The sequence below is a fragment of the Elgaria multicarinata genome, chromosome 6, assembly GCF_023053635.1.
Source record: "Elgaria multicarinata webbii isolate HBS135686 ecotype San Diego chromosome 6, rElgMul1.1.pri, whole genome shotgun sequence".
Lineage (NCBI taxonomy): Eukaryota > Metazoa > Chordata > Lepidosauria > Squamata > Anguidae > Elgaria > Elgaria multicarinata.
In genome coordinates, this window is record NC_086176.1 from 103,120,933 (window position 1) to 103,145,797 (window position 24,865).

The window sequence follows — 24,865 nt, forward strand, 5'->3', positions numbered from 1 at the left end:
CAAATGTGTGCAGGGCCCATGTCAAGGGTAGGCATGTTTGGGCAACCTGTCAAGGACCTACAACCCAGTATGGGCCCACGGACAAAGACCTCCCTGCAGTTGCTCTTCCTTTTCACCATTGCAACTTGTTTGTTTACTTGTCTCTCACTCTGGCCCACACAACAGGGATGGTGAGAAGGCGCAGCAGTGGATGCTACTACCTATTGTCGTACTGGCTCTCTTCCTGCCAAACCAGCAAGTGGTGTCAATGGTGAGAAAGAAGAAAAGGAGCAACAGCAGCTGGTGATCATGGTGGCGAGAAGACGGACTCATTGAGAGCGAGGGAGTCTTGCTCGAGGGCCCTCAAAGAACTGCAGCCGGAGCCAATTATATGACAAAAGAACTTTTAATACAGATTAGCGCTCAGCATTTCCTGGACAGAGAGTGTGAAAGTAGTATTTCCAAGCAAGTGGTGGGAGGGGGAGGAAATCAGGCCAGCCAATTTTGTTTTGGGGCCAGTAGCCAAGGAAAGCCAGGGGCTGGGCTATTTACTCCCCCCTCCACTATTTTTTAAAGGGCAATGCACAGTATTGGCAAAGGGCCAAGATTACCAGAGAAATTCCATCCCACCATCAGGCATCACAAAGCTACCTGTTATTTACTCAAGTCAATCAATCTTAATCTCCCCCACCCTGCCCAGTAATCAAAAAAAAAATCCCTGAGCTTGAAAGAGCACCATTTTAAATTGGACAAGATAGACCTGTACAACCTGTAACCCACACAGCTAAATGCTTGTCACATAGCACGATTGATTGATTGATTGATTGTATTTCTATACCGCCCAATAGCCGAAGCTCTCTGGGTGGTTCACACACAAAAACACACCTTGCCAGAGCTCTCCCATTTTTGCCTTCTGTCTGGAACTGCAAAAACATGGCGGCCGCCACACACCTGCCTGGCCACAACACATGACCACTAGGCTACACCTGACACAGTGAAACACATGTTCCACAAAAACCAGTCGCCCTGGACAGGCAGAAACCCTGATGGTTATGAAAATGTCCACACAGCTTCCTGAAATGGCATAAGCAAAATCTGCTGACGTCAAGTGTAGATCCTTCCCTAAGATTCTTCCAGGGAATGAGCAGATTCACGGTTGTGTTAAAACTCCAGTTCACTTTCTGCGAGGATTTTAGAATGCTGTCCGTGGATTTTGCACATTAAAAGTCTTTATGCCTTTTGAGTTTTATAAATATAAAGAATAAAATAATCTTCATAAAGGAAAGAAACAACTAATTCATTTTCAGAAATAACTGCTTCAGAACAAAAAATGGGAGAATACTTTTTCTTTTTTAATGCAAGCATTCCAAAACACAGCTCTGGAAGAATGGCGGATTCTGCCATGATGAGTTCTACCCTGCTAAACATTTTCCAGAATATGGCATCCCCAAATCTGTAAGCAATTCGGGAGAAGACGAGGATGGTTTATTTTTCCTTGACGCAACATCATATAGCGCAGAAGTGACACGTATATGGCTTAGGAGGTTGCTCTGCTGCCAATGGCCATGCTGGCTGGGAATGTTGGGAGTTGTAGTCCAACTCACCTGGAGGACACCAGGCTGGGGAAGGTTGGTAAAACTGTTTTCCAGGAGGCAGAAGGCTTGAAAGCCTGCCTTAGACTTTATTCAAAATGTATGAAGTTGGAGTGGAGTGGAGGAGGGGGGGCCGTGTCACAGGGATACTTAAAATTTTGTGATTCCTCCTTCGCACAGCAGGTGCTTAATGCACATCCTGCAAAGGGTATCAACAGACGTTTTGTTTCTGGCAAGACGAAGCTGATATGTAGTCAGCAATTTCCTTAATTGGATCACCTGTACCTGCAAGGTGCCTGCAACAGAGGCAGAACTGACATTTATCGTTGCCTAAAGAGTGCAGTAAGTGCAGGCACCCCAAAAAAGTCTCCAATGCAATCTCTTGCTTTCAGTTCTCAAAAGCCTCAGGAAGAGCACTTGTTCAACGTTGGAAAGAGCTCTCTTCCCTTTCTCCTTTCCCAAGTGCTCCTGGCCTATGAAGGATGGAAAGTGTAGGCATGGACTTCGAGAGTAGCAACTCCAAAACCGTAGAAGACAGATAGAGGAAACAACCTCAGGAGAAAGCTAAGAGGAATCTCTTAGCTTCAGTGTGAACTTACACAATCAAACTTGGGAGATAATCATTTATAACCCTATCAGAGTGGTATTATTATTATTATTATTATTATTATTATTATTTATTTATTTATTTATATAGCACCATCAATGTACATGGTGCTGTACAGAGTAAAACAGTAAATAGCGAGACCCTGCCGCATAGGCTTACATAATAATAATAATAATAATAATAATAATAATAATAATAATAATGGCCGCATTATACTTTAATGGAACCTCCATGTTCATTAGTAGCCTGCCTCTAAATAACAAATTTTGACCCTTTAGTCACCCCAAGATCTGCAGCCGCCTGAGTGTTCAAGTCTCCTTTTCTGGCAAAGCATTCACTTTCGCTTTTCAAGTTCTGTGCCACCAATATTTTGCCAGTGGCAAAAAAGATTACAAATCACCTTACTCGGATTTCTCTTTTAATCCATTTGTTCAAATAGCCATTCAATATAAACTAGCCAGTTCAACAACCCTGCAAGGTAGATTAATGCTATTTTCATACTTGGAGGGGCCAACGAAGATTGAGAGTCAGCGACCTGGGCTCAGGCCATCCAGTAAGGTTCACTGTCGAACTCAGACGTGAATCAGTGGCTTCCCAGCTTCATGGCTCATGTTCTGAATTACGGTAATACATCAACAGACTATGCTAAGCCACAAAGGCAATAATTCAAGGAACAGTGACTTCCCAAGGAACAGTATCATCAGAACCAGAAGCCAGAAAGATCAGGTTCCAAGGCAGAAGTGCTCTCCACGATTCAGATAGGCACATGGTTTGCATACAGAAAGTCACAGGTTCAATCCCTGCTATCTCCAGTTTAAATCAAAACTAGGAAGCAGGTGATAGGGGGAAAGCTACTGCTTGAGACCCTAGACATCCTCCGACAGTAAGAGATGATACTGAGCTAGATGACTTCATATAAGGGGACTTCCCATAAACTTCTCACTCTTTTCTGCCCAAACATTTCTTTAAAAGGGATCGCCTTCTCCCATACAATCCGCCCCGCACACTCAGGTCCTCTGGGAAGAATTTACTCGTCAACAAAAACAAGGTTGACAACCGTTACCCAGAGGACCTTTTCTTCTGCAGCTCCCAGATTGTGAAATGGCCTACTGGGAAAGATTTGTCAACTTAACAGTCTTCCGGAATTTAAGAAGGCCATAAAGACTAATCTCTTCCAGCAGGCCTACCCAGTGGAATTTTAAGATGCCTTTTAATAATGTGCTGCTTTTAATAATGTATTCATTTTATATGTTTTAATCAATTATATGTATTTTATGGTGCTTGCATTTGTGTTGTACCCTGCCTCGATCCAGAGGGAGAGGTGTGTAACAAATAAATAAATACTACTTCTTCTTCTTCTTCTTCTTCTTCTTCTTCTTCTTCTTCTTATTATTATTATTATTATTATTATTATTATTATTATTATTATTATTATTATACGTGAACTTGGGAGGGCCCAAAGTTCAGTGATAAGAATGTGTGCTTTGGACACACACGGTCCCAAGTTCAAATGTGACTATCTCCTGTTCAAGGATCACATCTAGAAGTGCTAGAAAAGATTTCTACCCAAGACCTGGGAGAGTTGCAGCTATCCCAAGCAGACAGCAGCCACATTCACACATTACTTTTAAGCCAAACCAGTTTGTGAATGAGTAGCATGCTGTTGCACCCAACCCATTCACTCCCCTGTTGCACATCCCTTCATGCAAGCGGGTAAATTAACCAGGAAGGAAGTAGCTTCTCATGACATCCAAACCCAGGATTATGGTATAGTGTGCCCCATCAAGCCAGGATCATCAGTGAGATTTAAACCAGGTTTTGGACATCATGCGAAGCTATCCTTTCCTAGTTAGTTTACCCACCTGCAAAAGAATGGGGAAGGGAGAGACAAGCAGACGATGGCCTGGTCCAGACAACACGCTAAACCATGCTGCTTAACCACAAAATGGTTAATGGAATGCATGGATTCCATTAACCATTTTGTGGTTAAGCAGCATGCTTTAGCATGTTGTCTGAACTAGGCCAATATAAATCAGAACACTACTCATTCACATCCTGGTTTATTAAGCCATAATTTTTGGCTTAAAGCGACATGTAAGTGTGGCCAATATTACGCTAGATGGATCAACAGTCTGTTTCATTATCAGGCAATTTCCTGTGTTCATATCTGTTACAAACGCACAATATTAAATTAGCTCTGTGCAAAACCAAAACAAAATAGTATTTCAAATACAACGAAATAAGGCTTGAGCATCCCCCAGAACAGTACAAATGCACCATATTCTTCCCAACTCTCAAAAGTTTTCAGTCATCACAATGCCCCATCAGGCAGAAACAGTAGGAACAGCAAATTAAATTGTCTAGCCTTTAATGGCACCCAAGATCTTGAGCTGCCCATGTTAGCAATCTTCCTTCTCAACAAAGTGTTTCTTCTGGCTTTCAAATCCTGTACCACCATTCCCACCCACCCCAAGAAGCTAAACAATTAAAAATAAGCTTACTCGTTTTTTTAAGAAAAATCTAACTGCCTCAGGCAACCAACCAATATAAACAATCAACTCAAATGGCGATGACAGCCCAGTTATTTCTGCAATTACTTTAATTAGTCTTTCCAAGGCATAATTTATGATAGGGCATTGGGAATTGGTATCTATGAAGTTGCCCCTTGGATCTGCTCACCCTACATTCCCCAGATCCTGACACAGGCAAAGATTCTTCCTGCCAAGCAACAGAACCTCCACTACTTTGGCAAATTGCAAACGGCATTTCTCCACCTGCTCTATGCTATCTTAGGGCCTGTTCAGATAATACGCTAAACCATTTTGCATATGAAAAGGAGGACAGGGCTCCTGTATCTTTAACAGTTGCATAGAAAAGGGAATTTCAGCAGGTGCCATTTGTATGCATGCAGCACCTGGTGAAGTTCCCTCCTCATCACAACAGTGAAAGCTGCAGGAGCTATACTAGAACGACCAAATACAAAAGAGGGCAGGGCTCCTGCACCTTTAAATGTTGTGATGAAGAGGGAATTTCACCAGGTGCTGCATGCATACAAATGATGCCTGTTGAAATTCCCTTTTCTACAAACTGTTAAAGATACAGAAGCCCTGCCCTCCTTTTTATGTGGTCACCCAAACAAGTTTAAATCATGGTTATGTAACCACCATAGTTAGGAATGGTTCCCATGACATGTTAAGCCATAATGTTTAGCTCAAAACCTTTAGCCATCATGTTTTAGTGTGTGGTCTGAACAGGGCCTTAGTTTATACTGTGGAATAGGTTGTCCTCTGATTTAAAACCATGGAGTTGCTGTGTTTATTTCGGCTGAATGACATGGACATCATTTTCCTATGACTTGTCATCAGTTGTTCAAAATGAAAGTTACCTTCCTTGCACTCCCTTCTGTACAAACTACACAAAGTATTAATGGCACAGGAGCCTTGCTCTCCTTTGTACTTGGGAACCTTCCTGGAGGTCTTGTGTAGTTTACAGCCTGGAGGAGTTCACCTTACTGTAGGAACTTCAGCCCCTGCCAGATATCTCAATGAAACTGCCGCTCTAGCTCTGTTGTGTGTGTGCATTTCTATAGCAGATACATTTCAGACATCGCTTTACATTTTCCCCACCTTTTTGCCATCTCGACATGACTTATGCAGACCTAGATCACCTGGACATGACTTCTACAGTGTAGTGCAGCCAGAGCTCGCAGGGTCGAAATACCAGGACTTTATGATGAGCAAGGACGCTGACGTCATCTGCCACCCACCTTCTTAGGCTTTCCTGTTCCCTCTGAGCTTAACAGCAATATTCTCAGCATTCCTCAGCCAGCTATGTTGCCAGTGCGAGGGTTGAGCCCCAGAGCTGTAGGACTTCTTTCTGTCTAATCAGGCATAGTATTGTGCCCTAAACATCTAAGATGGACACACTCCCCATTGTTACACCACCTGAAACTAGCAAAGTTGTCAAACTAGCAACTGAAGCAAATAAGGCAGTATCAGTTTATTGGAAGATGTTCTAGCAAAACTGAAATCTGAAGCATTTCCATTTTAACTACACAGACTATTACTTCTGAGTGCTCATTTAGGAAAAGGCTAAAGCCATCAAGAACGTTGTCCAAAATAAACCTTGCCAACCTCTCTCAATAACATTAATCTGTGGAAAGGTTAATTTTTGCAGCTTTAATAATTAACAAAATGTGCTGATGAGTGAGTGCCATCAGGATCCACCGTAACAGAAATTCTCATCCCTAGCTAATGAGGCCAACCGCTGTTACAACTAAAATTCCATATTTTCTCTGCCTTCACCCATAGTCTATGCTAAAGTTTATTGCACAGTCACAGACCCATGAAAACAGAGTCTCGACTTCTGACTGCAACTGTACTCTTGAGGTTCTGTGGTCCTGTTAATAGCAGATATTTCGCCTACAGGAAAAAGACATGCAAGCCAAAATATGGTCACCTATTATTCTGTTCCAAATCCAGTAGACACACACACACACCAATGCCTAATGGAGATAGAAAATTCCTTTGCTGCCTTAACCATACACAGGGATAGTTCAAAGCATGGATTTTCATTACACACACACACAAACCCCACCAGAACCACAATAGTGCCCTAATTCATATAAAATAGCAACACTATATCTAGTCTTCAAAAGACCATTATTCATCTATGCATTATTTTTCATTTTCTTTATTTATACTTTATTAAGTAAAACCAAGCTTTGTCTAGCCAGTTTACTCTTTGCAATATTTGGTGTACACCCAAAAAGGTAAAACATAAATGCAAACATGTCTGCCATACAGATACACTTCTCAGGAAGTTCTCTGTTGCACAGGTATCTAGGGGATAGATCTCTAGGAGATCTGCAGTAGATCAGCAAGGATTTCCGATTCCCAGTTGTTAGTAAGAGCAGCAACAAACGGATTCCCCTCCCACACTAAATAAAGCTTATGAAATGAATAAAAGTTGCAGTGTTTTTGTATGTGTAGAATGGGTGTAAACTCTGTTCAGTTCCAGTAAAAACAAATTCCTGGTCTCAGAAATTTGTATTTTGCACCAAATTCCAGTACAAAGTAGATCCCGCAAGTCTGAAGTCTGGACACAAATAAAAAGAGCCCTGCTGGATCAGACCAAGGGTCCATCTGGTCCAGCATTCTGTTTACACAGCGGCCAACCAGCTGTCCACAAGGAACCCACAAGCAGAACAAGAGTGCAACAGGTTCTTTTAACAGTATATTGTCTTTATATGCTGTCTATTTTTATGCTTTTATGGTTTTAAATTTTGTATATAGATTTTTAATGTGTTTTTTTTAATCTTTGTAAACCACCCAGAGAGCTTTAGCTATAGCGCAGTATAGAGATGATGATGATGATGATGATGATGATGTAACAGCTCACTCCTGCTCATGTTCCCCAGCAACTGGTGTACACAGGCATACTGCCTCTGATACTGGAGGTACCATACAGCCATTAGGACTAGTAGCCATTGATAGCCTCCTCCATGAATTTGTTCAACCCCCTTCTTTTAAAGCCATCTAAATTGGTAATCATCATGACATCCTTTGGTAGCGAATTCCACAATTTAACTATGCCCTGTGTGAAAAAGTCCTTTCTTTTATCCTTCCTGAATATCACTCAATCAGCTTCATGGGATGACCCCAGGTTGTAGTATTTTGAAAGAGGGAGAAAATGTCTCCCTATTCACTTCCTCCACACCGTGCATAATGTTGTACACCTCTATCATGTCTCCACTTACTCATCTAAACAATCCAGGTTGTTTTAACCTTCCCTCATACAGGAGCTGCTCCAGCCTCTTTCAATTGTCTTGATCTGCACCTTTTCCACTCTACAACCCCACATAGGCCTGGTTCAGACAACACGCTAAACCATACTGCTTAACCACAAAATGGTTAAGGGAATTAACCATTTTGTGGTTAAGCAGCATGGTTTATTATTATTATTATCATTTATATAGCACCATTAAAGTACATGGTTCTGTACAGAGTAAAACAATAAATAGCAAGACCCTGCCGCATAGGCTTACATTCTAATAAAATCATAATAAAGTAATAAGGAGGGTAAGAGAATGCACCAAACAGGCAGTATAAAAGTCAGAACAACTCAAGTTTTAAAAGCTTTAGGTTTAGGTTTAGGTTTAGTGTGTTGTCTGAACCAGGCCAATAACTTTTTTGAAGTGTGTTGACCAAAACTATACACAGTATTCCAAGCATGGTAGCACCATACTTGTATAAAGGCAGTATGATATTGACAATTCTCCCTCCCTAATTATGCCTAACTTGCCTTTTTATTCAGCTCTTTCTTTGCCAGTCACTGCTAGCTCAGCTCCCAGCTTATACATGAAGTTGGGATTTATTTATTTTTGCCCCAATCTTTGTACGCTGCTGCATTGGGCATGCACTCATAGCAGCAGTGAAGTGCAGGGTGCACAACCCTAGCCCCAGGCGCCAAATTCGGCCCTCCTGGGGTTCCAATTCGGCCCTCCGTAGTTCTCCAGAAGGCCATGCCTCCTTCCCCTGAAATCACCCTCTTACACCCGACCACTGATCCTCACTGTAGCATATGAAACGGCCCCTTCACCTTTCTAAGGGAATTTGCACAGCGAGTCTATGGAACATCTAACTATGGGCAAGAATGCAAATAATCTATTTTGAGCAAATGTCCTAATTACATGTAATAGATAGACAGATCATCCCCAGAATGTTGACATGATCCTGCTGTTGCTCATGGGACAAGCAATTCAGAATGGAGAAAATTCCAAGTGAGTGAATTTATTTACCTATGAACAATAAGCAACTTGTTTCATGGGGGGAGGGAAGCCTTCTGAGGTCACCCCCCCCCCAAAGCTAAAACTGTTAGCCAGCAAATAGATTGATTTTTTTGTATTGGAAGATTGCAGTCAAGACAGGCAGGGTTTAGCCAGAGAAAATATATCCCTAATTTGGAAACTACAGGATGATGTTCTAAGTGTTGTATTGGGAGTGAACTGAATGGCATCTGGCTGGAAAACACAAAACACAAGAAACACACACACACAGAGAGACACGGTGGTTAGATTGTACGTGGCTTAGATGCATTCCATCCCTCATCTGGGCTAATTAAAACTTAAGGGGAAGCAATCCTTACGCAAGCAGAAGTTTTGCTGAGCACGAAGAACTACGCTCAAGAAATCTAAAATTTCTCCTGCAGCTCCTCTCTTTCCGCCCCATGAACGGTCCAGGTAAGCCTTCCTTCCCCCAGCCTCTGCTCCTTTCTCCACTCTCCTTGCTTACCTTTCCCAAGCGCTGAAGTCACATCCACCACTGGCCAGCTGCACACAGGAGACTGAAGTGTCTCCTCGGTGCCGCTCCCAGATCGACTTGAGAGCCGAGAGTTGAGCAACAGAACCACTCCTTGCAGCAAGCTGGGTGTGACACCACTCTAGCAGCCCTCAGAAAAAGAAAAGAAAAAACCTGGAACCTGCCCCAGCATGGAACAAGACCAGGCACTCAACCCACTTGCTGCCGTGTTACGGAATGAGAGCATTTGTGGCAGAGTGCAAAGAAGCATAATGCGTTTTACTGATGGTGGGAGTCATCTTTCTCCCCCTCCTCCTCCTCCTCCTCCCTTGCCTTTAAACAGCAATCTAAAATTAACCACCTGTAGCAGCCCTCCACAACCTCCAGATGTGTCAGGGATAATGGGAGTTGGGGATGATGGGAGTCACCATTCAATACAATCTGTTGGGCTCTGGGTTGGGGAAGACTGGCCTGAAGCTATTTTTCATCACTCTATCTCCATGCCAGGGAAAGTTTCACCTGTTTAAATTTCTCTGCGACAGGCTACTAGTAAAAGGTACATCAACCAGGCCTCTCAAAAAAGAATAACAGCAATAGACAGCATCCTAACAGTATTCTTTTTCTTTCTTTAAAATATTTCTTGGCTGCCTTTCAGGACAGAAGCCCTCCCACAGCAGTTTACAACAATAAAACACATATTAAAAGCAATAAAGACATAAACACAACAAAAAACAATAACAAACAATAACAAAAACAGCAATTCTATCCAGAGAAGGCCAGAGGTAAAATCTTATGTTTTCAAGGCCTTCTTAAAAGCTTGCAATGATGGACCCCAGAGGGAAATTTACTCCAGAAGTGTGGGGCCACTGCAGAGAAGACCCTCTCATGTGTGGTCAGTCACCTAACTTCTCTCACTGGTGGATAAATAAGGACATTTTTTGTTGATTCTTATACTTCCACTCTCTGCTTTATAAAGGCAGTTTATATGTTTTGATCAGTGCCAGAGTCAGATCCAAGGAACTGCGGCCCTTTATATTTTCAATGGGAATTGAAATATAAGTTGGTTTATTCCTGAGTGTTTCCTTTGAAAATGCAATTACTGATGGTCTCTGCTAGGTACAAAACAGATTTTTGCACCGTGGAAGTCTTAGGACTGTTACCAATGGCAGATTTTCTCTCTTGCTCTCCCCCAACCCCAACCCGGCACAACTCCCATTTTCCTTAACACCCATCCTGACAAAGAGCTCTGGAGGGATTTGAAAGCTTGCTTGATATTTTAGTTGACCCTAATAAAGGAATTATCCTACTGTGGCTTCTGGGTTGTTGTTATCCTAAACGGACCAGCGCTTTTGCATGTTTTGGAAGCCCTACCATTGTTTTCAGAATATCACAATCTGCCTTATACTGAGTCAAATCATCTGTGCCACCTAGATCAGTATTGTTGACACTGACTGGCAGCAGCTCTCCAGGGTTTGAAGCAGGAGTTTTTCCAGCCCTACTTGGAGAAACGAGGGGTTGAACCTGGGACCTTCTGCATGGAAAGCAGGTGTTCTACCCCTGAGCTATGGTTGCTCTCTTGCACAGCTGCTTCATTTGTGCATGCACCTGCTCTCATGCATGCCTCGGACCCCTGGGAAGGATTTCAGACATTGGGCATTAAGACCCAACCCACACTGAGTATTCTTATGCAAACGCACAGCTGTCTTTGCTTTCGCTCTCTGGCCAATTATTAATCTGGTCTTTGTGCAACAAGCATTAGCAGGCTGGAGAAGGGACTGCTGCGCTTGGAATAGAAATAACTCAAGGCTGCATGATACGCGGTGGACGCAGGAAGATGGAGAGAAGCAGCCAAAGACAGGCAAAGTCTCTTTTTATCAGCATAATTCCACTTGCTTTGTTTGTGCCAGAAATACCAGCCTAATGGAATCTTTCATGGCGGCCAGTCAAGCCTCCCCAGGCTGTAGAATAGACAGCTCAACCGTAGGGATGAGTGAACTCACCCGTATCCAATTCATCAGACACTCACCCGGTCATTGCCGCTGTCCACCCCTGCTCATCGGCCACACGAGCTTCTTTTGAGATTCAGCAAGACCCAACGAGGGCTTGGCAGCCTTGCTTCAGAAATAACATATTTCCTCCATTGCATAAATTACGTATTTCCATTGTGGAGGCTCCAGGAATTGCATAAATGTCGGTGGTAAAGGTCCCATTTATGCAAGAGTAAAGGCGTGAACAGAGCATTCATGCCTTTACTCTCACATAAATAGGGCCTTTATGGCCGCCATTTACACAATGGAGGGTGGAAATAAGTAATTTCTGAAGTTGTGGCACACAATGGAGGCTCTGGATGAGGGTGTCCGCGAACGCATTTCAAGCACCCAAATCGATCCAGGGGGGAAGACACCGGCGAGTCCATTGGACTCCCAGTCAGACGGCCATGACATTCCTACAAACTAGGGTGCCCTCCAGATGTTTTGGACAGCAAATCTTAGGATTCCTAGCCAAATGTCATGCTGGCTGGGACTGATGGGAGTTGAAGTACAAAGCAGCTGGAGGGCACCATGTTGGGGAAGGCTACTGTAGAGAAACTGAGCAATAAAGAAAACCTGGGTTTGGAACTGATCCCCCTTCCGGTACACTAGAATGACCGTAAAACATGGAGTCAGGCCAATTTGAGTTCAACTTCCAAGCATTACAGAGACTCAAGAAGAGAACACAGAAGATTCTGTGTCAAACCCTCTGCTCACTATGCCGCCATCATCATCATCTGATTTATAACCACACTTTTCCACACACACCCCACAAAGGTGCTCACGGCAGCTGACAGCACTAAAACTAAGATTAAAATAAATTGAGATAAAACAATCATAAAAACAAATAGATTAAAAACATAACTGCAAAAGAAATAAAAACAGCATCCAACTCAATAGAACCTGATTCAGCAACTGACCAGCTTAGATGCCAAAGGCCTGCTTGAAGAGAAATATCTTTGCCTACCAGAAGAAGAAGACCCAAGGCGATTTCCCAAGCCAGGGAGCAGCCACCGAGAAGGCTCTCTCTTGTATTCCTATCAAACAGGGCGCCAGTGTTTACTGATTTTATCTAAAGTTAACGGCGGCTATCAGTAACACACAGTAGCAGTTCATAGTTATGTGCCTTCAAGTCAAGTTCGCCTTATGGCGACCCTATGAATCAGTGGCCTCCAGTCGCATCTGTTGTAACCCACCCGATTCCGATATTGTAACTTGATGTCCACATCTTCCTTTGTGGAGTCAATCCATCTCTTGGTTAGTCTGCATCTTTTCCTTCTACCTTCTGCTTTTCCTAGCGATATTGTCTTTCCTAATGAGTCATTTCTTCCCATTATACGTCCAAAGTAGGATAGTCTCAGTTTCAGCATTTTCACTTCTAGTGAGAGTTCTGGCTTAATTTGTTCTAGAACCCAGTTACTGGTCTTTTTCATGGTCCACGGTATCCTCAAAGTTCTCCTTCATCACCACTAGTAACACCCCACCATACCAAAAACAATGTAAGAGCTAAAAGCTGATCTCAATATGGTACAGCTGGCAACCTCCACTGGCAACTAGTTCTGGCTATAGGCCACTTTATTTATTTATTACATTTATATACCACCTCATAGCCGAAGCTCTCTGGGCGATTTCCAAAAGTTAAAAACAGTGAACATTAAAAACAAATATACAGAAATTTAAAACCATCAAAAGCATAAAAACAGAAATATCCATTTAAAACAACTATTTTGGGGTCAGTTAAAAAAAACACTTCAGCATATGTTGTTAACTGCCTTTGCAGAAGGAGTGGGGGGACGGGACGACACCCCTATATCTCCCACCCAATACAGCCATTTCTTTTTTGTGGAGAAGGAGAAAGTGTGAGAGAAGAGGAGAGAACTTAAGTACTTCCATAACAAATAAAGGTTGGAAAACGGGCATCTGCCATTGCTGCAACCTACAGAGAGATACAAAATAGGCAAATGGCACGTACTGCAATGCTAATCTGACGGTGTGGATTTTCCCCCAGCATGGTTTCAAGATGGCACATAAAGAACCAGATAGCTGCTTGCTCTGAGGCTTAGCACAGGCAGCTGACCAGGCAGTGGCATTGTCACAAGTTTTCATTGGCCTTGTATCTATAACCTAGCTCAGTACAGCGCACCTGGTGCTCCTGATGAGCGAGCAGAAAATCAGAGACACTGATTAGCAGTAGCCAGCTGGGATTTGAAAACAAGAAACATACACCTTCTGAACAGGAGCAGTCTATCTGAGAAGTCAGCACTTGGAATTTCAGCAGCATTACGCTTCAACTACTTCTAGACGTTACTAATCACTCCCCGGAGGAATTAGAGTTAAGTGATGTTTTATCTTGCTCCCAAATCTTGTATCTATTGCTCCGAGGTGGTCCTTTTGGATCTGTGTACTGGTACCTTCTGGTGCATGTTGAAAAGTAGGGGGTGGGGGAGCTTCCCCAGGTTTAGGAGTGGCTAGTTACAACACTGTGCAAGTTAACAGGACAGACCTTTCCAAGTTCATCTACGTATCATGCAGGGCAGTCCAACTGTCAAATTTCCCCTTAAAAATGTTTAATCTATAACTTTGGCAAAGCTCAATTTAATATGATCCGTTCATTTGTTCAGTACAAACAGCAGAAGCTATTGATGCATACTAAAACACTCTTAATCGGGGGGTTTAATCCCCTCAGCTACACTATGTAAACAGGCATAAGAGCAATAAGGAATTTTTTCCCTCATCTATAACCAATTGAGTACGAGGAGAAGCACTTCCATTGTTGGCTTTTGAGACACGCGCTCCTGACAAACAGTTTCATTAACTTTCTATTAAGCTGTAAAGGAGTCGAGTTTCACAAAAAGGCAAAGCCAACTGGTTAATTAGAGGGGGAAATAGATTACACAACAGTGCATAATGAAATACGAGACGAAATTCAGTTCAGTATCGTTCTAAAATTCAGTTCCTCATCACCTCAGCCTTCATAAACAGCATTCCTGTTTATTAGGATATGCAATTGTCTTTAGCTCCCAATCACAGTTGGTACTGACATGTAGCTGCTTCCTGTGATATGAGCCCCCACAGCGCTGCAGTAAGCAAGCAAGCAAAGGTCACAAAGGTGGTCCCAAGAGAGGAGAGATTTCCAGAAATTTTGAAACCATGTGGGTAGAGAGAGAGCAGTGTTTTTCTCCTATTTTTCCCCAGGAAAAAACACTGACATTCTTTGGAAAATTGAAAAAGATGCAGTTCTTATTGACTGGGTTCAGACAACACAAACCCACCACTCAACTGGTGGTTTAAATAGTCAACGGTTGGTTATTTAACCCACTAAGGGTTATTGTGTTGCGTGGAGGGAGTTTTTTAAGCCATGTTTGGTTATTTGACTGAAATAACTAACGCTGTGCAGAGTTGGCTGCTAGAACCACCATTGTTTATCGTGTTGTGTGGAGGGCACCGTTGGTTATTTCGTCAGAGTCGCAAGGCAAGAGCGGTCAAAGTGGTGGCTGCTGCTCTAGTCCAGCTGGCAGGATAGATTTTCGGCAGCAATGGCTTATGGGATACTAGCAGGAGGACTAAGGGAGGAGAGAGGGTGGGGGATGAGTGAGTCAAGTCACTGTGGACTAATAGTCAAGTCAAGGCTGATCTTAATCCATACCACGGTTAATTATTCCATACTACGGTTAATTATTATGTTGTGTGTGGAGTACCCATTAGATAAACAACTGCTGAGTTGATTAGTACCCCAACATTGACTATTGTGTTGTCTAAATGCAGCCATAGTTTATTCAGACAATAATTACACATCTATTAATTGAATCTACTGGGCTACAATTGGGGCAACCAACTGGATTCCTTCATCTAGCATCTCTTAGTTTTCTCCAGTTCATCAGAAGCAGGTAAAGCAGAACTCAGAAGAAACGATCAAAAATATAGTAAAACAAAGTAAGTTACTATGCACTCTGAACTTAGCCTCCTTTGTACCATTTTCAAAAAGAAAAATGGGAAAACTGAATTTTCTAAAAGGAAATGTCCTAATCTAAAATGTTTCAGTTGTTCAAATTTGTCAGAAAAACAGAAATCATCCTGGGGGGTGGGGGAACTGTCATCATCCCCTGAATTTTTCCAAGCTTTGTTTCCAATCCTTCAACATCTGTTGTTGGGCGAATCTCATGGGTCCTTCGAAATGAATGGTGACTTGGCTGAGAAGGAGGGCAGGCAAACATACAGTTCAAAAGAACCTGTGTGATTGGTCTTGTCCATGTGGTTCCTATATTAAAAACATTATTGCCACAACATAGGGAAGCAACTTCCAAACAAGCAATAATGGTGAGTAGGCCACCAAAAGAACCCCTGACTTCAGCTCAATTTGTATCAAGGGAGGAACTGGGGTTTAAGTCCATCTCAACCCTAATTCCTGATGTTTCCTACAACATGTCACATGATGTGCATGCTCAAAAAAGCGCTCCTGCTTGTTGTGTCGCAGGCTCTGGGGCTCAACCCTGACACTGGCAGCATATTCTAAAGCCAGGCGTTGTTTTATTCGAGACTTGCCCCAAGCCCATTTTGAGAGCAGCAGGGTCAATCGAGACACCTTGCACAGGTTTTCAAGAAGTTCATTTTTGAGAAAGTAAAGGGTCTAGCCCTCCTGAGGAAAAAAGGCTTGAACGGGACAAGTGCAAACCAGAGTGCTGGCCCAAGACATTTTGCTGCTTGAGGCAAATGAGAAGATACACCTCTTCCCATTCCATGTACAAAAGCCGAGGGGACATGCCAATTGAATCTTTCTTCAATACTGGAGATGGGACGGCATCCTCCACCATACTTGAAGGCAGCAGGTTAGCCTACGGAGTGCAAGAGAGGATGCATGGCCTACATCTTTCTCCTCCAGCACCTTGCTGCTGCCTCCCAGCATCTGCCACCTGAGGCGACCACCTCACACTGCCTAACGGTAGGGCCAGTCCTGGTGCAACAATGAAAAGCATTTTTGATCATTCTGTTCTAGCTGTTCTAATAAATGACATGTTTTTAAAATTCTATTGCAGAATTAATTCTGCACACGCACTACTACACAGCCCATTTAAAAGCCCTACAATTAAAGTTGGAGGAGGGTGGTAGAGAAGAAGTCAACCATAAAGCATTTCCTGTCAACCTTTACACCAGACTCACAACACCTATGCCCACCAGGCCAAATTCAGTGCTTAAGCTATGTGCATAGTCATGCACTTGAGAAACCCTGTTTTTTTGTTTGCAGTCCAGAGAAAAATAGAAAAAACATGACCAGGTGGGCATCATATGCACTTCAACTTGACAGAGAGGCTTGCAATATGCCAATGCACAAAGTTACAATGCAACGACGTTTCTTCGGGACAAAGTAGGGTAGATTAAACACCCATTCTGAAGAGTATTGCCAAGCACTTGGTAGCTTATGAGTGTCTTGAGCATTCGGTATGCGGAAGATCAAGCGAGTGAAGCAGTAAATTTCCATCGCCAAGGGATGCAGGTGAAAAGCCGGCGGCTTTCCTACACTTCACCTGAAGAAACATTAACCTGAAACACAATAATGGAAGCATTCATCGCGGAAGGGCAATTTGGACTGAAGGATGTGGGCGAGCCACAAGAACCTCTCCACTGAAGGGGAATGCAAAGCGTTTCCCATGTCTGCCCTTCGCGCATGCGATGCACACCCAACCCACGGCAGAGTTCCGCACAGCAACAGGGTCCAATTGCGTGGTGGGAGACCCACATCCCTGTGCAGCTTATACAAGCATAACCGGAGCAGTGCCGGACCCAGGCATGGGAAAGCAGCTCTCAACCTAGACTAGTAATGGAGGAATTGGGCCTCACATTACCAGTGACCAGTGGAATCACGTTCAGCCCAAGGGCTCAAATTCCATTTCACAGATGTGGGTGGGCCCAAAGCAACACGGGCAGGACTAAAAAATACTGGCATCTTTGTACTACCAGTAACTAAGACTTAGGAGGGCCTTTCAGAATTGGGGGAAGACTGCACAAAAACCACGAGACCCCAAATAACCAGTGTTTAGAGAAAGGGGATGGGGCCAGGAGAAGAAGGTGCAGCCACCTGAGGAATCCCAGAACACAGGATTGGGACCCCATGAGGGCCAGATTCTGCTTTCCTGGTATAGAGCAACAGAGGGCATGACTAGACAGGGTAATATCATAGAATCATAGAATACCCTATTTCTTCGATTCTAAGACACACTTTTTTCCCCATATAAACATCTCTAAAAATGGGGTGCGTCTTAGAATCGTGGGTGTGTCTTAGGGTTTTTTTTTCTGTTGGTGGTACTGAAATTAGTGTGACTTACAATCGATGGCATCTTAGAATCGAAGAAATACGGTAGTAGAGTTGGAAGGGGCCTACAAGGCCATCGAGTCCAACTCTTTGCTCAATGCAGGAATCCACGCTGAAGCATCCCTGACAGATGGTTGTCCAGCTGCCTCTTGAATGCCTCTAGTGTGGGAGAGCCCACAATCTCCCTAGGTAACTGGTTTCATTGTCATACTGCTCTAACAGTCAGGAAGTTTTTCCTGATGTCCAGCCGGAATCTGGCTTCCTGTAACTTGAGCCCATTATCCCAAGGATCATCCCTGTGCATCCACATGACGCACAGGGGATTTACCACCCCACTGACATCGGCGCCACCAGCCTCCACCGGTTTCTCCAGCAGACATATTTATTTATGTGATTGATGGCACTAAAAAAATGGCACTTAAGGCAGAACACTAGGGAGCATAAAAGGCCCTGCTCTGCTCTATGCTCCTGAGGAAATCCTGAACTCTGTAGCCTTCACTCCTTCATGCCCAAGCAGGAACTTCCTCAGTGGCAAACCAAAACATCCCTTACAAGGTTATAAAACTGCTTAAATAGCTACCACCGATAAAATGTATAGGCCATGAAGTACCACAGTGTGTTTTGCTGCTGCTTAGCCTAAGGATTTAAAACACACACAGGTAAGAACCGCAACCCACAGCCCTGAGCCTGCCGTATTTGTCTTCCCACAAGCCCTGGCAACCACAAACCAATTTAGAAAACAACAACTGTAAGCAGCAACTAGTGATCTTAAAAAGCAGTTTGTGGTTGAGCAGGTGAAAGATGATTTAAAACCCTGAGGGCCTGAACAAGCCTTTTCGATGAGGGGCTTCAGAAATCGGTGGACGTCTAGAACTAACCGTTTGGTTTCACCAACCTGAGCATCAAGGTCTCCCTCTCTGTTCCCACTCCCTTTGCACACAGCAATTTTTGGGTTTGTGGCAAATCCTACCTTGTTTGCCGTTTCACCTAGCCCAGCCCTTCCCCAACCTGGTGCAACTTCCATAATCCCCACCCAGCATGTCTGGAGAGCGCCAGGTTGGTGAAGACTAACCTAGCCCTATGCATGCTTAGACAGAAATACGTGCCACAGCATGGCTGGCTGGCTGGGGGATGCTGGGAGTTGTAGGACTTATTTTTTCTAAACATGCATAGGATCACACCCTCATGCATTTAAAAGCATAACATTAAATGCATTTGAAGGATAAAAAATCAAAATCTGGGACTTCCCAAATCATTCTTAGCCATTATCTGACTTGACCTGCCTAAGTGTCTGGTCTAAGCATTCTCACATTCACAGAAACCACAGGGTTTGTTGATGCCAGAGCAGCTAATAGCAAGATGTCAGAACTGGGGGTGTGCACAGGCGCCCGATCCGCAAATTGCGGATCGGGCCCGCTCCAGCCCACCTCGATCCGCCTAGGGGCCGCTCTGCTCCACTGCGGAGCTCCGGCTCCGAATCGGAGCTCCGCAGTGGCGGGGAGTGGTGCCAGGTAAAGCCCCCCTCCCTCCTTCCCCTTACCTGTGTCCGTCCTGGCCCATCCCAGCTTCACTAGAGCCTGCGGCTCAAACAGGAACTGCCTACACTTCCTGGTTGAGCCGCGGGCTCTAGTGAAGGTGGTGACAGGCTGCAACAGACGCAGGTAAGACCCCCCTCCCCGGCTCTGCCACCATCGCCGCACGGGCGGTGGCTGCAGGGCCAGGTAAACCCCCCCTCCCTCTGCAGTTGTGGCCTAGTCTTCCTGTTTGAGTCCTCAGGCTCAGTTGAAGCAGCTGTGGGACCATGGACGGATACAGGTAAGACCCCCCTCCCCCTTGCCCTCTTACCTGGCTCTGCCGCCGTCGCCGCATGTGTGGCAGCGACAGCGGCAGGGCCAAGTAAACCCCCCTTACCTTTTTTGCGGAGCTCTGGATTGAGGCGAAGGATTCGCCTTCACCTCGATCCGCTCCGCAATGCTCAGCGGCTCCCTCGATCCTCTTCGCCTCCGCCTTAAGGGGAGGCGAAGCCCCCCGATCCGCTCCTGCTTCTCCGGTCCGAGGAGAAGTGGAGCACATCCCTAGTCAGAACAGTCTAGGTTTGGAAGAAATGGGAAGTAAGAAGATATTTGAGTTGTATATATAATTATCCGGCTTCTTTTGTCTGTTTGCAATTAATGTTGTTTGGCTGGCAGGATTCGTTTTTGTTTTTCTAAGAGCTAAAGGGAAGCTTAGTTCTCTTGTGAAAAACCTACACATAATTTAACACAAAGAAATTAGCAGATTGATCTATTTGGAATTATTTTAGGCAGCTTTTGGTGGATACACAGATTGTTATGAAAACAATTCTTACAGGGTCGATACAGAAACACAGGACACAAGTGTTTTGCTGGAGAAAGAGACAACTCTGACAACTGTACTCAACATGGGCATGGTCCAGGTCTTGGTTGAAGGCGAAAAAGGTCGATGAGTGTGCAAATCCAATTTTAACAGGCTTCTGTAATAACATGATATTTGGAATAAAGTTGCCTGCAGCAAAGGAGGGTTGAATTCTTTTCCTGAAATAGACCATGTCCAACTGCTATATTTCTCCACTTTTAGCAATGTATTGTTCTTTTAAAAATTAATTAGTTACAGAATGACTCAATGAATGAATACAACCGAGATTAGGCAGCTAGAATGGGCACAACACTGGTCAATTCTAAATCAAAGCTGCAATTTGCTAGTTTTCAGGTGACTATCCCTGGGAAACAGGTACGTTTTTGAGCATGGCTCTTCAGGCATGCTAAAATTAGAATGTTAAGTGTTTTCAGCTCCTTCCTTCCCCACCCCTTATTCAGATCAAAATAATGCAAGAGAAGTGTATGCTGTTGAGTTGTGATGTTAACAAGTATTCCAGTAAAAATAATTTCCTGGTAAAGCTTTGAATTTGCTTGAACATAAACAAACATTTCAGCTGCACAAAGTACTTCATTGGAGCTAAGCATTCAGATCATATTACTCCTATTCTGTATTGCTTATTCTGGCCTGGTTCAGACAACACACTAAACCATGCTGCTTAACCACAAAATGGTTAATGGAATGCATTCCCTTAACCATTTTGTGGTTAAGCAGCATGGTTTAGCGTGTTGTCTGAATCAGGCCATTGGCTGCCTGTTAGTTTCAGGTTACCTTGTGCAGAGAGCTGATATTATTCAGGCAAACCACTGACAAAATTGCACTGCGGCTGTTATCTCACGAGGGCACACACACACCCCAAAAATAGGAACATGGCTCCAATAAAATCTTGAGGATAAAATGGCTAGAGATTAAAAGTAGATTCCTTAAGGAAGTCAGCTTCAGGAGACAGCCAAGGTGGGAGGGCAGCAAAGTGCTGAATTCATGTTTTATTCAACGCTAAAAACACCAAATTCATTCCAAGCCGAAGAAAAACAATGTTGAACTTGTGCTCACTCACAAGGCGGTAAAACAGAATGATTTGGGATAACAATTCCCAAATGGTAGATATGGTCAGGGCCTTGAGCTCTCAGCACACAAAGAGCGTGGGGAAGGAGACAACATTCTGCAATAATGCAACACAAGTTCTTTGGCCTGAATAAATTATAAATCAAGCATGATCTTATTCTGCATATTCCCCCCCACCCCGCATTGTTTCTGCCTTGATCATTCTGGTGGAGTGTAATAAAAATGCACCCCCTTCGCTCTGGCATTTTACTGTTCTCACACATCCGCTTAATCCCTCTACAGCAGCCTTCCTCAACCTGGGGTGCTCCAGATGTGTTGGACTGCTGGCTGGGGCATTCTGGGAGTTGTAGTCCAACACATCTGGAGCGCCCCAGGTTGAGGAAGGCTGCTCTACAGTCTGGAGCCTTACAGTACAATCCCATAGATGTCTACTCAGAAGTAAGCCCAAACTGAATTCAAGCGGACTTATCCCCTACCTCCCCCGCCAGGTGCGCATAGGATTAAAGCCTCATTCAGACTGTCAGTTCTAACGGCAGGGCCTGAGCCTTCTTTTTAAAAACACAGAATATCAGTTTCATGTAGTTGCTAAAGAAATAAATTATTATACTGACAATGAGTCATAATTTATATTGCTTTTCGAAGCCAAAATGAGAGATGAACAGGGAGACATACAGGGGACACAGATTACCATAAAAAGTTATTCATCAGTTGTTTGGGCTTCAGAAATTTCATAAGGCATTGTCCACACAATATAAACATTAAGGACAAGAAATTTTAGTCCAAAGTCACCGAGTGGGTTTCTATGGTAGAGTGGGGACTAGAACCCGGATCTCCTGGCTCCCAGTCCAACACCTTAGCCACTACACCACACTGGTTCTTAGCCTGCAGCCTTTCTATGCTTGTGCAGAAACACAGTTTACACATACATACATGGTTGCAGCCCTGACACCATGTCTGGAGAGCACAGGGGAAAAAGCACACATAGTTCAAGGCAGCAGGCTCAGCCTTTTAGAATGTGTGAGCGGGGTGGATGTGGAAAAGCTGGGAAAACACCCAACAGGCATGGCCATAAGGGAAAGCACAGAGGGCCGGATTCAGATCCCATGCTGGTCAGATTTGGCCCACAGACCTGAGGTTCAAACAGAACTGGTTAAAGGTGATTCAATGAAGACCAGACATTTTGCCCTGCAGAGCCTCACTTATCACAGCACCAAGAGCGCAGCCAAGAAACATCTGGGGCAAAGTATCAAGCAAAGATCAGAGTTCGAAAGGATTTAATTGCGAGGAGAGCAAAGTCTAGCCGGGGGGGGGGGACGACGACCCTATGTCAACAGCGTTTCTTAACTCAGGAAATATCATTGTCATGCTGACATTCACATCCCAGCTGGAACACACTTGAAGGGATACAGTTTTAAATGCAAGCTACTCCATAAAACAATCTTTGAGAAACTGCAGGAGTTATGTAAGTGGGAGAAGCTAACAGAGGACTCAATGTAGAGTATCAGAGAATATTGTTTCTTCTTCCTTCTGCACCAGCACAAATGTTTTGCACCTTGGAGAGCTCCTTTGAGTTCTGACTGGTTCTGACTGAAACCCTGAGCGGATTTACCGCCCCACTGACATTGTAGCCACCAGCCTTCCCTGTACAAACATTAGAAGAAACATCCTCATGGTGCGAGGTGTTTGTCAGCGGAACTCTGGAAAAGCTTGGCTCACTTTTACTGGAAGTTTTAAGCTTCTATCAGGAATGCCATCATTGCAAAATTCCCACATTTAGCACAGGGTTGGACTAGATGAACTCCAAGGCCCTTACAGCTCTAGGATTCCATGAAATAAAATTATTTATTGCATATATATCCCACCTTTTTTCCTCCAAGGAACCCAAGGCGGTACACATAATCCTCCTCTCCTCCTCTCCATGTTATCCTCACAACAACAACCCTGTGAGGTAGTTTGGGCTGAGGTAGTTTGGGCTGGAGTTTCCATGGCTGAGTGTGGACTAGAACCCGGATCCCCCGACTCCCAGTCCAACACCTCAGCCACTACACCACACTGGAAGAAAAATACTGCCCCCACACCATGGTGCTTCCTTTTATCTTTGAAGTTGCAAACGTCCTACCATTCTAACTTAAAATTAATGTTTGACTAACACTCTAATCTAAAGCCAAGTTTCCTTTAAGAAATTGAACCTTGCCCTGGACTACCTGGCTTTTGTTAATGGTATGATGTATATACACTAAATGGCCTACTACAAAGACGTCAGTGTCGCTGAGGTGTTTTCAGGTCTTTCTTCCTCTTTCCCTCCGTGTCTCAGTCATCGGAACCAGGTGGCACAGTGCCACGCTCTTGAGAGGTTTTCTACAAAACACCTCAAGGATCAAAAGGTCCTCTTCAATCCACTCCTGGATGGAAATGTTGATCCTTCAGGGTATGGCAAGTCCACATTCTTCAACCGAGACTTTGAAACATATCATTTCACAAAACTGGGAAAACCTTCCCGTGTTTATTGTAATTCAGTTTCCTGGCTTAGACAAAGATGCGCTGAATCAAATCTGTAGCCAAATATTATTTCATGCACTGTCACAAATAATAAAATAAAGACCAGGCTGGAGATGATGGGGATTGTAGTCCAACATTTTTGGAAAGCACGACGTCAGGGAAGGCTGCTGTATAGAATGGACTTGAATGAAATACAATCAGCTGTGAATCATCTAAAAATTGCATGAGTGAAGGAAAATACCTAATTCAGACGTACAAAGGTTGTCTGAAAGAGGGAATGTTTGGGGAAAAGAGGCAGGTGGAGAGGGCCTCAGGGCCTCCTCCAGTGAACTCCCTCAATCCCAACCCAAAGAGCCATCTACTTCAATTATCCTATGGGAAGAATTCCAGGAGAGAGAGGGATAAGATAGACTTCCTTTCTCTCACCATGCCCTTGAAAACCATTTACTATCAGCATCTCTGGGAGAAAGATTCCAGGAGAGAGAGGGAGGTAAATAGATTAAGATAACATTAATCACCTGTTCCTGAGGGCTCTCCCTGCTCCAGGGCCAACTTCCACCTACTGCCCTGTGGGAAGGATCCTGAAATTTTAGAAATGTGTTCATCTTGATTACTGTGATTTTATTATTTTATATGTTACTTGTAAGGTAGGACTGCTGTTCTGAAAGGCGGCATATAAATATCTTTTTTTAAATAAACCGATCTAAACAGAAGTTTGGTACTAAGATTACAAAATATTTGGGAGGTGAACTCCTAAGTAACTAGAAGCTGTGAAATTGGCGGCATATCTTAGCATGGAAGTTTACAAACACGAAATGAGTAAGTTTTTTGAAAGAGGGTTCTTGATGTCCAGCTTGGAGGATGAAGGTGTTAAAACTCCAGACAACAGAAGAAGCACCAAGAAGCTCCATGCTGAAGAGTATCGAAGCAACCTGCCCATTTACTTGAATCAAAGAGCAGCCGAGAACAAAGCAAGCAGAAACGGTCTTGCTCCCGTGGGTGCCTACCAAACAGTGACCTCTTTTGGATGAAGCCTGCAAGCACAAGAAAAAAATATCTTTGTACATTTTCCCATTTGTCAAAAGTCATCTGAG

General features: G+C 43.9%; 1 protein-coding gene across 6 annotated transcripts in view; it reads right to left on the reverse strand.

Annotated features, from left to right (window-relative positions):
• Positions 1 to 24,865, reverse strand: part of NEDD4L (NEDD4 like E3 ubiquitin protein ligase) — a 289,888-nt gene that overhangs the window by 216,099 nt on the left and 48,924 nt on the right. For 3 of the 6 annotated variants that reach the window (XM_063128209.1, XM_063128207.1, XM_063128206.1), the window contains exon 1: positions 24,290 to 24,798. The exons of 1 other annotated variant lie outside the window; for it this stretch is intronic. In XM_063128209.1, coding sequence (XP_062984279.1) covers positions 24,290 to 24,376 — 87 coding nt within the window. In that variant the 5' untranslated portion in view covers positions 24,377 to 24,798. Of the gene's footprint in view, positions 1 to 9,470; positions 9,476 to 24,289; positions 24,806 to 24,865 lie in introns of those variants that run through there. 2 more of the 6 variants (XM_063128204.1, XM_063128211.1) reach the window with 2 other exon arrangements.